At 46.2% G+C, this 15,313-nt stretch overlaps 1 protein-coding gene across 2 annotated transcripts in view; it reads left to right on the top strand.

The window, feature by feature from the left end:
- LOC118793587 (son of sevenless homolog 1) overlaps positions 1–15,313 on the top strand; it is a 50,955-nt gene that overhangs the window by 17,545 nt on the left and 18,097 nt on the right. For both annotated transcript variants that reach the window (XM_036551823.1, XM_036551815.1), the window contains exons 2-10: positions 2,458–2,583; positions 3,636–3,767; positions 4,379–4,543; positions 5,580–5,789; positions 6,458–6,601; positions 7,041–7,151; positions 7,989–8,087; positions 11,487–11,614; positions 13,310–13,965. In XM_036551823.1, the coding sequence (XP_036407716.1) occupies positions 2,458–2,583; positions 3,636–3,767; positions 4,379–4,543; positions 5,580–5,789; positions 6,458–6,601; positions 7,041–7,151; positions 7,989–8,087; positions 11,487–11,614; positions 13,310–13,965 (1,771 nt within the window). The remainder of the gene's footprint in view (positions 1–2,457; positions 2,584–3,635; positions 3,768–4,378; positions 4,544–5,579; positions 5,790–6,457; positions 6,602–7,040; positions 7,152–7,988; positions 8,088–11,486; positions 11,615–13,309; positions 13,966–15,313) is intronic.

Genomic DNA, 15,313 nt, shown 5'->3' with positions numbered 1-15,313 from the left:
CTTCGGTGTTATAACGTGTACTGTCCTTTTTTTACTATCTCACTGTACAAGCGGTGGAAGAAATATCCTCACTCCAAACTCCTAGTTGTTCATGCAAATCTGCAACAGTATTTGCTACTTGACCTCCTCCTAAAGCAGAATGTTCTGTTGGCTTTCATCTAGCTGAAGGCGGGAGTAGATTATGGTGGTTTCGGTCTAGACGCTATAGCTCTAACAATCTATTACAACACCAGCACCCAGTCTTGCGCAACTCTTATAGTGCTAAATAAACAACAGAGTGTCGTAACATCGCTTATTTTTAACACTCTTCACTGTCACTGATAATTCAGCGATTATGATTTTGCTTTGCAACATGGGCGTGGTCTTGGATGCTGTTCCCCAGTCAGTCAGGGCTCATCACACCTCTTGGTGTCAGTGCTGCCTCATACCGAGTCCATACGGATTCATCTGTTTTATCACAGAGGTGATTGTAGCTGTGCCAAATTGGTCTAGTAGCATACGTGTTTACAACGCCTTATTGTAAAGCTTGCCTGTCTGCGTTTCCCAGGTAACCATTTCAGGGAGTCCTGTGGGCTGACCATTCATGAAGTCTGTCTCGCTCTCTCCCTCTCATCTCTCTGTCATGTTTTCTCTCTCTCTCTCTCCCTCTTCTCTTTTTTGCTCTCTCGTTCTTCCCTCTCCCATTGTACTCTGTCTTTCCCGCTCTCCATCTCATCCCTGTGTATCACCAGTCCCCCCTTTGGCCACTTTCTCTCTCTCTCTCTCTCTCTCTCTCAGGAATGCTTGAGAGTGCATTATCGCTGCTGTTACTCTGGCCTTGGTCTACATTCCCATCCCCAGTGCTGGGGTCACGTGACGAGCCGCTCTGGTAAAGAAACGGGGAGAGTAGCAGTGCTTGTTGTGCTGAGAAAGCAGTCTGTGGATTTTATGATGCTCTAAGCTGTGTTCTTGAAGTCCTGCCAAGTTTAACAGAAATACTGGCACTCCATGAAGGAAGAAGAAAGACGCAAAGGTTCTTGCTTAGTCATGCTCCGACTGAGAGGATTTGGTGCGGTGACGAGCCAAGCGGCCGTGCTGCTTGCAGTGAAACTCTCATTCCAAGAAAGTGAGATGTTTTCCTTGGTATCTGTGGGCAGTGGGGGTGGAGGAGCTGTAGGGACATATGCAGTGCTTGGGAATGCTGGAAGGTTCCGGAATGTCAACAGAAGAAGAAATCTTCCATCTTAGCCTCTGACCTCTTACCAAAGTGGAGAAATATTTGCACGCTCTTTATTTTGAGATTTTCACAATTCATAAAAAAACCCTAACATGTTTTCACCTAATGTTGAATTTCCTGAAAGATACTTCCTAATGCAGATGTTGTGACATCATACTTTACTGTTAACTATTACTTTGGAGGTGAAACATCTTCACAGAAACGCAGTTTTATTGAGGTAAGTTGTCTGAAGTTCAAAAAATCATGGTTATGCACAAGAGGCTGATTTATTTATCGTCTGTCGTGAAACCTAGCAGGAGTGTTGGCTGGAAGTTGGTCTGACTTTTACCTTTGATTATCATTGAACGTATGGCCTGTGTCTGATTAGAAATTGATTTTCAGTTGCGTGGGAAAACATCAGTACATCTTGAAAATGTTTAATACCCTGCAGAATCAAGCACTTGCCAGGTAAAGGCCCAACACAATTCTTGGTGCCTTTTAAAACATCTATGGCAACCCCCACCCCCAGCCAAGGCGGTATGATCTCACTGTGAATAGCAGTATCGTCTTCCGCCTCTGTATCGTCTTCTCTGCTCTGTGTTTTAGTGTGTGCCACTGCCTCCTGTCATTTACTGAACACTGAGTTGACTGTTGAATGTGAATGTTGCTGTCTGCACAGCAACGTACATATTTCATAGTTTTCATAGGGCAAGAAAAGTGTGTTCCACCTTACGTACTTATTGCGCGAGTGTTCAAACCACGTGTATGCTTTCACTATTTTGACTCTAGTACATCCACGTCCACAACAACTGCAGATCTGTTAAGAAGGGGTGAGTCCAAGCGTTCAGTTATTTGAAAAGTCAACAAAGGGATCACTAATCACATGCCTCTTAATGAATAAAAAATAGAAATATTCATTTAAACCAAAAGATTCGTATGAATAATTTTCTTGCATGAAATTGCAATAGGGTTCAGATCTCTTTGTGTTGTCATTTACACAGAATGAGCTTAAGATACATACAGTGAATGCAGTGTATTTAAATGGCCACTAAAATGCAGAACTTCGAATAGTTAAATATATTTAAGACAGCGGAAGGCTATTTTTAGTCTGATTGGACTGGGTGAAATGTTGGTTACCAAAAGTTCTGGCGTGCTTTCGCAAGGTAATACCCTGTTGGGACCGGTGTTCAGTGCGCGGTGGTTCCTGCGTGTGCAGTAGTACGGTTTCTCTCACACCGGGCACTGCCTCTCTCCGCCCGCAGGTGCTCAGCCAGGTGCACCCCAACCTGCTGTCGAAGGAGGACGCGCTGCAGTACATCGAGGAGCTGATTCTGCTGCTGCTCAGCATGCTGTGCCAGGCCCAGCCACGCACCGTGCAGGACGTGGAGGTGAGGCACGCCAGCGCCGCCCTGCTGGTCGCCGCACCCTCTGTAGCGTTTCCATTTCACAGCCGCTGGGAGCACTCTGTACCACGCCTTTTACATTTTCATTGTTCATTTTGTCTCTGCTTGTGGCTTTCTGATATAGTATGAGCGTTTCTGCGCGCGCGTGTGCATGTGCGTGTGTTCGTACGGACGAGCGCGCGCGCGTGTGTGTACGTGCGCGTGTGCATGTGTGTGTGTGTGCTCGTGTATGTGTGCGCGCGCATGCCCGTGTGTGTGTGCGCGTGTGTGTGAGAGAGCAGGTGGCCTGTGTCCTGAGGGTTGACTTGCAGGACTGCTCCCAGTCTTCAGCTCAATATGCTGCTCTTCAGAGCTGACAGATTGTTACACTCCTGCTGCTACACTCTCAGCCCTACCAAGAAATTCTCTCTCATGGAAAAGCTGATATGGCTCTGCTAACACATGTGCTTACTTTACCATCCAGAAGACCGCTGTCTTCCAAGATGTGTACTTCATAACAAGTGCTGACATCATGCAAATGTAAATATTTAAATATGACGTTAGGGACTATAGCCTTTTCTGCAGTGAGCAGCCAGTACAAATCGCGCTGTAAAACGTAAGATTTCCTTTTCAGGTACTGTTGCTTTGTTGACTATCTGTCAATTAATTTTGAAGTCTTTTTTTGTTTTTTTTTGTTTTTTTATTTATCTTGCAAACAGATGGATCACATGAGATCTGAAGGTGCTTTACGGTTAATGTCTTAACCACTGAGCATGGTAAAGCTGCAGCAGACATGTTGGGGTTTACCATGTTTTCTCTCAGAGAACTGTGATTCTGTCATCTACCTCTCCAGTACCCCCAGTGTTTGGCTTGTTACCCCTATTCCCCTTGTCAAGGATAGCAAACATACTCATTTGTGCTTGTGCATCATATCAGATCTGATTGATGGACCGCTTGTGTAGGAAAACGCCTAATTGGAGCAAATTCTGAGCTATTTTAATTGCTGACATACCAAATATGTGTCAAACCTGTGTTTCCTCTCCCTGTCCGATTCTCAGGATCGCGTGCAGAAGAGTTTTCCACACCCCATCGATAAGTGGGCTATCGCAGACGCTCAGGCGGCAATAGAGAAGAGGAAGAGGAGGAATCCATTAGCCCTGCCTGTGGATAAGATTCACCCTCTGCTGAAGGTGCTCCTGTTTACTCCTGCTGAGAATAAAGTAGTGGAAATGTTAGCTGGTTAGTCATCATACCAGGATTGGCCAGTCGGGGGAGACAAAGAACCATTACAGAGACAACCCATAGCGTTGCCTATTGTAGATGCTGTTGCATTCAGTGGGGTCTAATATTGAGTCAGCTGTCGCAGTTCTGGCTCTGTTTTCATTTGAGAAAGTGAAAATTCTATAATCTTGAGTTTCATATTGATAAGAATGAAAAGGGCGGCAGTGTAGCATAGTGGTTAAGGAGCAGGACTCGTAACCGAAAAGTTGCAGGTTCGATAACAATATATCGATAACAAAATAAATGGATAACATTGTAAAGAAGTGTAACCTATGTAAGTCGCTTTGGATAAAAGCGTCTGCTAAATGAATAAATGTAAACACTAAATATTTTTACTGTTTCATTCCTGATAGATTGCTGAGTCCATTCACGCAGTGAAAAAAAATGCTTACTGCAGTTGACTGTGAGGTTTTTGTGATTACTTACCGATCGCCCTGTCCCATAGCAGTGTATATCACTCCAGGGAAGCGCATCAGTGCTCTGCCGGTCAGTTTTATCGTGGTCCTTTTCACTTCACCAGGAGGTGCTGGGCTACAAGATCGACCACCAGGTGTCCGTTTACATCGTGGCTGTGCTGGAGTACATCTCGGCGGACATCCTGAAGCTGGCGGGGAACTACGTGAGGAACATCCGCCACTACGAGATCTCCCAGCAAGACATCAAGGTGGCCATGTGCGCTGACAAGGTGAGAAAGGCGACGTTTGCCTTGCGCTGGAGGGCCTGGATTCGCACCGACTGCTCGGCCGCGTGCCAGGTCCAACTTTTGAGTTTCACGGCAAGCTTCCACGCAAACATGAACAGGGGGGCCCCCGGGGGGGTCACTCGGAGGTCTGCAGAAATGGCACTGGGCGTTTCTGTGGAAGTGCGTCCCCTCGCTGTCTAGACCGCGTGTCACATCGGCAGAGCTGAGGCGCGGGCAGACTCCCCCTCTTTCGCATCGTTGAAGCAGTGCAGGTGGTTAATTATTCATCCCGCGCTGGGCCTCAGTGTCTTTACCGCTTACCCTGCATCTTTCTGCCCATGGTGGCGATGTGGCCTCACAGTCCCTGCCATTCCCCTGCCCCCAGCTGCTGCATACTTGAGTCTGCACCAAGGAGGCACCTGGAACATCTGGGTGAAAGTAATCCAAAAAAACAGCAGGGTTAGCACATCCGATAAAAACCGATGAGTCAAACAAAAACCTTTTCTGAGTGCATTTCTTTTCTGTAAGTACAAGGCTGTTCCTCCCGAAGCCATCAGCGTGTAACAGGATAAGAGCCCATTAAATTGATTGCACTGTGTATCTGTTACCTGGATCCACTTTACCATAGAAATCTCAAGCACACTGCTTTTTGGCCCATTTCGGTTACCTGTTACCATGTCAACCCTGCACTGCAGACTTCTCTGTCTTCTCTAGCCTGGTTCACTTTTCGTAGTTTATCACCTTCTGAGAAACCAAATCCTCCGTGTAGCACTCCTTGCTAGTCTATGAGCTGCCCGTCCACATCCCGTAATTCCTACAAAGTCTCTCCTTTCTCCCCTGGTCCTCTGCCCACATGATCAATGATTCAGGCTAATGGTGGGACACCGCTGTTCTACCCTGCAAATAATTGACCTGAATCTCTCTTAAAATGCTTGGTTTATCAACATTTTACGCTTCATTGAGAGAGTGAGGCACGCCGGTCAGCCTGGATCATTCAGCAAAGAAATAGCCTAATGTGATCCACCCCTTGCTCCAACAGGTGCTCATGGACATGTTCCACCAGGACGAGGAGGACATAAGTGGCTTCCCGCTGATGGACGAGGAGCCCTCTGTTTCTGGGGAGCAGACCTACTATGATCTGGTCAAGACCTTCATGGCCGAGGTGCGGCAGTACCTGCGGGACCTCAACCTCATCATCAAGGTCTTCCGGGAGCCCTTCGCGTCAAACACCAAGCTCTTCTCACATCACGTACGTCCCTGCTGATTGGATAGGGGACGGGAGTGTGGGTGTGGCCTCTCCTGTCTTCCTTCACTGTTACATTTAAAATGGTTTAACTATTTTGGTAGCAGCTACACCCAGCTGTATTTTATGTGTTTGCCAATGAATGTGCAGTGTTACTTCCCTGTTGTGCAGTTGCATGTTAACTTTTAATGGACAAAGAATCCCTGATGTCTGTAGACTGCCACAAATACATTGGAGCAAATAAGGCTGACTGTATGCAGGTCTAGTGTACATCATAGGAATGGTTCTAGTGTGTTGGATCGATGATATGTGAAACTGAGAGTGCCGCCTGTGTAGAAGCAGGCATTGTAAGATGTTCTAGCCGTAGTTTTTTTTTTCCCCAAAAAAAGGATGTTCAGTTCCAGTTAAGCACATGGTCTCAGGGTGAACCTAACGTTATGACTGCCACTGGTTAAATTACTGTCAGCGTCCGTTTGCTGTGGCTCACCTCAGACGTTACCGATGCTGAAGCGCTTTGGCTGAAGCGTGTCTAGTGAGATTCCAGTACTTTTGAGCGATGACGTCAGCTTCGGTTGAAAGTCCACATCAGGCCAAATGGCTGTGGGTTGATGGCTGAACCGTGGCACACGATGCTCCACTGACCCCGGCTTTCCGTTCTCTGCTGCCCCCTGCAGGACGTGGAGAACATCTTCAGCCGCATTGTGGATATCCATGAGCTGACGCTGAAGCTCCTGGGGCTCATCGAGGACACGGTGGAGATGACGGATGAGGGGAGCCCTCATCCGCTGGTGGGCAGCTGCTTTGAGGACTTGGCAGAGGTGAGAGGCCGAGGAGCCGTGATTACTCCACCACTCATGGTGTAGCCATCCATCTTAAAGCCGGGAGGTCTGCAACCATAAGAGCATGATGTGAGCCTTGTAGCTGTTGTGTTTAAAGACAGAACATTCCCTTAAGCTTTGACAAAACCACACTCACTTCTGCCAGAGGACAGTTTTTGTCTTGGATACTATCAAATTGGCTAGTGTAAATGAGGAATGCTGTAAGTGCTCCAAGGCCAACTTAAAGCCTGGGGTTTTCAAACTGGGAGAACATGAGATTGTATTTCAAAGTTACATTAAATGTCCTCCCGTCTCATGCATTTAGAGAGGAAACTATAAAGATGGTTTTGTTACAGCTCATGCAGCGGTGGTACAAAGGTACACAAAGCAAACTGGAAATCCCATAACCCACTTACGCCTTACACTGCGGCCTTTTCAGGAGCTGGCCTTCGATCCGTACGAGTCGTATGCTCAGGATATCCTGAGGACAGGGTTCCATGACCACTTTCTGAGCCAGCTGTCCAAGCCGGGAGCAGCCCTCTACCTGCAGGTGAGAGAGGACAGAGTCTGACCTTCTCCCCTCCCACTGTCCTTGTGTTGATTCCCTTTCCCTCCCAGGCCTCACCTTTCCCACAATTCTACAGGTCCTTTTGTTCCTACAGTCCACCCATTCCTCTGCGTTCAGCATTGTCTGAGAACAGGTGGTTTATTTGGCTAAGCTGGTGTTTAGGATTTTACAGAAAGTCATACTTTTGCTATTATTTTTTGATGTTGTGGTGTGCATGTTGTGGTTCATCGCTGAATTCTCAAAATCCATACGCCAATAGCTGCATCTCGAGCTAATTCTAAATGGGCACATAATTGTCACTGTTTTATGTCACAGCAGTACAGTTGTTATGTCTTATTCTGTTTCACTGATGTTAGACTATCTTACATTTTCGTAGCAGACACTCTTACCCAGAGAAACTCGCACAGGTCACAGTTTTTATACATTATCCGGTTATATAGTGTCATTGAGGCAGCTCAGGTTAAGCAGTCGCTCAGAGGTGCAACAGCAGTGACCCAGTTGAACGAGCAGCCTTTGGGTTGTTAGCACCACACTGCCATCCTTCGAGTTCCTGAAATTATACCTGATTAGAATGCCCCTGCCATACCATCCCTTTGCTTATTTTTATCTAACATTGCGTGAATATTTTTTTCTCTCATTTCTTTCTTCTGTGTCTCTGTCTGTGCGTGCCCATACGTTACTAGAAATGTTTACTTGATGTGTTTGAATAAACAGTGGATTGTATCTGATGATCAGATATGGAATTGTTCTGAATGGTGTTTGTTTGTGCATTACACCACAGGCAGCTGGACTGTAACAATGGCCTCCTCTTTCTCACAGTCCATAGGTGAAGGCTTTAAAGAAGCTGTCCAGTATGTTTTGCCGCGGCTGCTCCTAACACCTGTGTATCACTGTCTGCACTACTTTGAGATCTTAAAGGTAAGAGCCGATAACATAGCTACTACAATACATACCCTCAAAGTAGACCCTAAATATACACGTGTCAGTTTCTCCTCCCAGTTGGAGGCAACAAATTGCGCCGTATAGATAGATATCATAAATGTTAAGCTAACTATATAGATATATGTTAAGCTAACTTTAGGAGGAGGTTACGCTTCTCGAATGGAAGCTTTGCATGCAGTGAAATGATCAGTGATGGTTGTGTAAAGTGCAGTGCAAGGCTGACGTCTCGACGCTGGCCCTTGTAAAATGTGTAACGTTATCTCAGTTTTGTTCTGAGAACGCGATAGAGTCACATCCACATCGCAGCAAACAAGCCCCAGACTTTCAGTTTCAGTAAGTAGCTTTTTAAAGTGGCTGAGTTATTCTGAGAGGTAGGTGGCACAACGGCAGGCTAAGGTTGATATGATTCGGGTGGGGGCTGGGCAGGGGCGGGCGGATCAGCGCCTCAGCTTCGAGTCACAAGGAGCTGACCACATGGCCCGGAGAGTCTTAGTGTCAGATATTTTGTACGGAGAGATCTGGATTGGAACCCTAAGCCTCTTTACGGAGGGCCGAGAAAGTAAATCTCTGAAATGCTTCAAGTCGTTCTCATAGCAAATACTGCTCCTTGGAGATGGTTGGGGAGGGGTGGAGTCGGGGTTGTTTTTTTGTTGTTTTTTTTTTGGGGGGGGGGGGGGGGGGGGGGGGTTTTGGGGGGGGGGGGGGGTTGTAGTTCTGTTCATTGCTGGGGTTGTCACAGAAGTTTTGTTCATTTTAGACTACAGCCAGCATAGATAATGGTCTGTTGACTACAGCAATATGGCACCAGCAAGAAGCACAGCAGGGGTGTATCTTAGTCTCAGAGGCTGAGAGAACTTAAGTGTTCATCAAATGTTGTGGCTTAATGTGAGAGCTCTTATCTGAAAAGTGTGTGTATGGTGACACAGAGTCCAAGACCACAGTCTTTTTCTTCTGAAGTTAATTCTGAAGTTAATTGTCGACTAATCTCTCTGTTATGCACGTAACATATGTTAGTGGTTAACATTCTGGATAAAAGATCTTTCTGTCTATAAACGTTTGGACATAGAAGAATGTGCACACCTGGGTGTGTTTATTTGTTATTATTATGTTTAATAAGCTGAGAACAACCTAGAGTCAGCATGGGTGTGGGGAAAAAAAATAGAAAGTAAATGGACTGTGAGGCAAGGTTGATTAGATGAAATCAATTGCTATTTTTATGGATTTCATCCTCCGTACTATTATTGACATTAATGAAATAACGTAAAAAAGTTAATTCATATTAGTATATATGCATAGGAAGACATCATGAAAATTCATGGCTGAAGAGGTTAGAAGGCTTGAAGGTTCTTTTTAAAGTGTTTTTGAAATCCTACAGTAAATTTGCAGTCTTGTCTGATTAGCAGTCAAGAGCATTCAACTATTATGCCGCCTGGTTATAGATTTCAGTTAAATGAACAACCCCAAAATTCATGTACTTCTGAACGGAACAGAAAAACAGTTTAGCCAGAACACGTTTCATTCATTTTAATTAAAAAAAGCTACAAATGATGAAGTAGCCAGGCTACAAGCAAAAGCCTGAACAAAAATGGCAGAACATCTGTCTTATGTCTGGCAATACCTATGTGGCAGGATGTGTACCTGAGGAGGTAGTCCAAAACAGAATTGGGCTGGGGGGCTTTGTAGTTGCATCTTCGCTGTAATACCTAGCTCGCTCATAAAATGAGATGATGAGACATACGCCTACAAGTGTCCTTAACGTACTGTAATGTAATGCAGAAATGTTTTGTACAACTCCTCTGGTGATATTTCCCTCTCTTAGTTCAGTTTCCCTTCCTTTGTTGTCTGTTTGATTGCTCACTAGCCAATTCTGTCGTGATTTCACACACACAAATGCAGTTAATCGTGGGAAGTGTCTAATCAAAGCACAGTTATGGCCAATTCAGTGGGCGGTTTGTGGCTCGTGCCTTTTATATTACCTTTCTTATATTACTTATATAAGTCATAGTAAGTAATAGTATAATATTTATGTAGAGCAATATATGTTGACTGCATTCTTCATTTATATTACTCTTGGTAAATACCTCAGAAATCTACAATTACTTGCACATGCAAGCTCAACTGCAAAGCACACTCATTTGTACCGTGGATGCTAAATGGAGTCCGTAGTTTATTATTTAAGGACTAATGACTGGGAGACAATGGTGCTCTTGTGGATTAATGCACTTACAGTTACAGTGTCATAGTTTACGCTGAATCATTTGGAACATTTCAGCAATTTTTTTTAATATTGTGGTGGGGTGCAGATTATCAGTGTAGTGCATTTGGGTCGATGTGACAGCACTGCTGCACAACTGCGTATTGGTCTGGAGTACAAAGCCGTATTTTCGACACAAATAATTTTCCCTAATGGGAACTTTAATGGTCCATAGTGCAGTTATGCATGTAAATGAGGACGGATTACATTTATCTACTTATATGTGCATGGTTTGTGCCAGAAAATATGGATTTCAGTCCTTTTTGAGGGTAAAACTATCCTATTTATTGCCCTCTTGCTCACAGAAGAAATATGGCAGAAATATTGCTGGTATTGGACCGGTATGCCTACCGCTGTGAATAGAATCGCTAACATCTTAGTGGTATAAAGTTTAGCAGAATTCAGCCACCGTACAGTATGATGGCAGTCTCATACTCATTCCAGTGTGAAGGGGTATGCTGATACAATAGCATTTTTCAGCAGCTCCACATGCCTGTGGCACCAAGTACACATTTAACCTTTAGTTCCTGGCATGGTAGTGACATTTCTTCCACGTGGACCAGTCAGGTGAAGTACTACAATTATTGAAAATGTGGGTTTTGTCTCTTGTCGTGGGGACTTTAGCTGGCATTTTAACGCAATAATTCCATCTTGATGAAAACACCTAAATATGTTTTTTTCCAAACATTTCCCAACAAAGGTAAACAAATTCTGGCACTAAAATTATTTCATATATGTTGTGTGTGTCTGTTGTTACCCTCATAATTCAATTGTTTGACATGTTTAATGCTGTTGCTATAATAGCTTTTTAATTTTACGAGTATTGGTGCAGGGATCTTGATTAGATACTGGTTTTATGCTGGTATCAGTATGTGTAAAAGTGGTAGAGAGAGATTATGGAGAGGTGGAGAAAGAGAGGGAGAGTGTGAATGAGGGGGATGGAAAGAGAGAGAGAGAGTGAGAGAACATGCTCTCTGTTCTTGCCTTAATCTCCTTCATGAGGACGGCCTTATGCAGTGAGCCTGTGGCCGCCTCCTCCCGATACCCACCTGACTGCTGCTTTCTCCTCTACTGTTCTCCCCTCTCTCTTGTTTTTCACCCCGCCCCTTTTCCTTCCATAGCAACTAGAGGAGAAGAGCCAGGATGAGGAGGACAAGGAGTGTCTGAAGCAGGCCATCACCGCCCTGCTCAATCTGCAGAGCAGCATGGAGAGGATCTGCTCTAGGAGCCTGGCCAAGAGGAGGCTAAGGTAGGGGTCGCTGGCTGGGCCCTTCCTCTCCCCTTCCCAACCCCAACCCCAACCCAACCCAACCCATCCCGGACCTCCCTCCCCCACCTCTGACCCCCCCCCCCCCCATCCCCCATCCCTGTCCCCCTCCCGTCCTCCCTCCCTCCTACTGGCCAGTCCTGAGTTTCCCTCTGTTCCCATTGGGGGGGGGGGGGGTTGTTGGCAGTCCCGCTGTGTTGACGGAGGGAAGTTGCGTCAGGATGCAGACCGCTGTTGCCCGACGTTATTGTTCCCAGGTTTAGAATAGGGAAAAAAGAGAGAGAGAGAGAGATCGAGAGGAAAAACAGAGACGCCCTCGAGTGGCACTTTGGGAACCCATTTTCGCAGACCTGTTTTTGCTCCTCATCACCCTTTTTCTGGTTTTCTCTCCTTTTTTACATTTTTTTTTTTCTTCCTTCGGTCTTGTTCAGTTGCAGCGGTTAAAGAAGCAGAGCACCAAGCATGAGGACGTAGGGTTAAGCTCCGGTTTTCTCTTGCTGTTATTTTTTGCTATTAGTGGTATTTTTATGGGGAAAGGATGGCTTATCTTACGGTATGTTTTTGTTCCTGCGCTGGGAGGGGAAGGGGTTGACGGATGGTTCGAGTGGAGTATGCGTTGAATTGGTGTGCGTTTGGGTACCTCGGCAGGCTTAGCCGTGCGCAGTGCCTTTCCTGTGCTTCTGAAGTTCTTTGTGTGCTAGCGAGAACAATGAGCTGACCGGGAATGCTGTTGTGACCTGGCTGCTCAGCATCGATACACATACGACAGACAAGCACAACTGTTCTGCCATTCCCATTTTATTTAAGGGCATTTTTGCTCGTTAGTAATGGGAGCCTGGTAGTTTAGGGTTGTGATCATCAACGGATGAATTTGACTAATATGTGTATATATATATATATATATATATATATATATATATATACATACTGTATATGTACACAAATACTCACACAGGAAAAAAAAACATCTTGTTTAATTTGAATAGTCTTAAGAATGAGGATGTATTCCTGTGTTCAGCGATTTTTAGGTTATTTACCTGAAATGTAATTATTAAGATAGAGTTTTAGATTTGAATTCTTTTATGCAATGTTAATTGGATGCATATCCTGTACAGAGCTCAAGTTCAGTCTGTTTTACATACACAGTCCTCCTCTGTCTATGAGCAGAGATAAGTCTTGGAGATTGACAATCACGCTGTACTTTGAGGTGCTGGTATGAAGAGAAAAACGCACAAATCGGGCTTGCCTGCTGGTAGTGATCTGGAATTCTGACGAGAATTGTGTCCAAAAAGTAAGCTACTTTCCTGGTGTTTCCAAGTAGTAATGTAGAGCCTTTTTGATGTCCTTCTCTGTTAAATCCTCTGTGATTCCTTTCACTTGATCGATTGTATAACCAAAACAAATCTGGAAACTGACTGGATCTGGGAAATAGCAAACCAGTGTGGCACAGTGCTTTTCATCCTTTAGTCAGCGTTTGAAAATGAAATCATTAAACAAATAAACTACTAGCGCATACTGATCATCAGCTTGCTGTGTAATCTTCCTCAAAATCTTGATGTCAGCTTTCTCACGTGTACATTGCATCGTGATCATCCGACCCATGTCTCCCTCTTTTCTTCTCTCCCTCCCTCCTTCCCTCTCTCCCTTTCTCCCCTCCCCCCCCCGGGGGGCGTTCAGCGAGTCGGCCTGCCGCTTCTACAGCCAGCAGATGAAGGGCAAGCACCTGGCCATCAAGAAGATGAACGAGATCCAGAAGAACATCGACGGGTGGGAGGGCAAGGACATCGGCCAGTGCTGCAACGAGTTCATCATGGAGGGCACGCTGACGCGGGTGGGCGCCAAGCACGAGCGCCACATTTTCCTCTTCGACGGCCTGATGATCTGCTGCAAGTCCAACCACGGGCAGCCGCGGCTGCCGGGCGCCAGCGCCGCCGAGTACCGCCTCAAGGAGAAGTTCCTGATGCGCAAGGTGCAGATCAACGACAAGGACGACACGGGCGAGTACCGGCACGCCTTCGAGATCATCCTGAAGGACGGCAACAGCGTGGTGTTCGCCGCCAAGTCGGCGGAGGAGAAGAGCAGCTGGATGGCGGCGTTGATCTCGCTGCAGTACCGCTCCACGCTGGAGCGCATGCTGGACCTCACCATGCTGCAGGAGGAGAAGGAGGAGCAGATGCGCCTGCCTGGCCCCGAGGTCTACCGCTTCGCCGAGCCCGACTCCGAGGAGAACGTGGTCTTCGAGGAGAACGTGCAGTCCAAGTCGGGCATCCCCATCATCAAGGCCGGCACCGTGCTCAAGCTCATCGAGAGGCTCACTTACCACATGTATGCAGGTGAGAGGGGCGAAGTCGCCCGGTCGGTCGGGGGACCGGTTCGCTGTGGCTCCAAGGTTTGTTTGTGTCGGTTACGCTTTGAGGCAGCTGTTTCGGAACGTTTTGGCTTTGATTGGCTCTGGGTGGACAGAAGGGACTCTGCCAGGGCGAGTGGGTACAGAGGGGTGTGTCGCTGCGGGACGGGATGCGGTGAGAACAGGAAGTCCCCCTCGGACTCTGGGGAAGCAGCTCTCCGAGGGTGTGTCACGTTCATACCGTCTCTGTGGCGCTTAGTGCCAGAATAACACTCCCACCCAGCAACACACACACACACACAACCTGGATCATCAGCACCACTAAGGACAGAATATTCCGTCAATCCAGTGCTCGAACAAAGCACATTAACTCTATGTGATGTGAGCGTCACCTTTGATACACAAATATTCAGATATTTTGGCAAGTATAAACACTGAATGAGCATTGGCATTTAGTGCATGTCAATGCATATACAGTGTAATTCCACCAGAACTGCTGTCAGAACAGAGCGATGGAGAGCTGTAACTAAATCAGCACAAGCAGAGAGGGGATTATTCATTTTTGTACCACTGGCATGGTGGGTAAGTCAAGGGCAAACAAATGCGATGAACTAAATAGGAAGAAGCTGGGTAATGTTTCATGGTAGAAGTTGCAAAATAAAACCCAGGGAAAACCCCCTTTTGGCATACAAATACAAACCAGTCTAGTAAGTGTTATTGACTCGGTGTGTGCTTGGGACATCCACTATTTTTTCTTAAGGTCAAATAAACCTGGGGCTTCTCAAGTAGTTGCTTCCTTTTTCCATAAAACTGAAAGACTAGCTTTCAGTGCCCAGGTAGATATGCGTGATAAATGATGATTGTAAGGTAAACCACTGCAAATGTTATGGGCAGCAGGCCCCTTCCATGCCTCCGATGAGGCATTTGACCTGTTGACTCAAACATTCAAAAAGATGTTCATACACCATTTGAAAAGGTGGTACAATGTTCTGCAGTTGTCTGGATGTACCCAGAATTGCTATTTGTTATGGTCCTCGACCAAAAATATGTGTACCCCAGGAACACGGCAGCCGCAGATTGAAGAACGAGTGAAAAAAAATGTTTACTTCCTCCTGCCTCTTTGGCACGTTCGTCACTGCGGGGCTATTTAAAGCCGCTCTCGCGTACTTCGTAAATATTTGGGAAGCGTCTGAACGTCAGCACCCAGAATACGATGACCCCCTTTTGTTTTTGTGTCAGTTCGAAGACGATAGTGTGGCGGAGCGCCGATAACCCAGGCCTCGGCTAACAAAACACGCGTTCGGCACCGTCGATGGCCTGGGCCTTTCCTGCCC

This window comes from Megalops cyprinoides, chromosome 1 (genome assembly GCF_013368585.1).
Source record: "Megalops cyprinoides isolate fMegCyp1 chromosome 1, fMegCyp1.pri, whole genome shotgun sequence".
In the NCBI taxonomy this organism is placed as follows: Eukaryota; Metazoa; Chordata; class Actinopteri; order Elopiformes; family Megalopidae; genus Megalops; species Megalops cyprinoides.
This window is presented reverse-complemented; position numbering and strand designations above follow the sequence as displayed.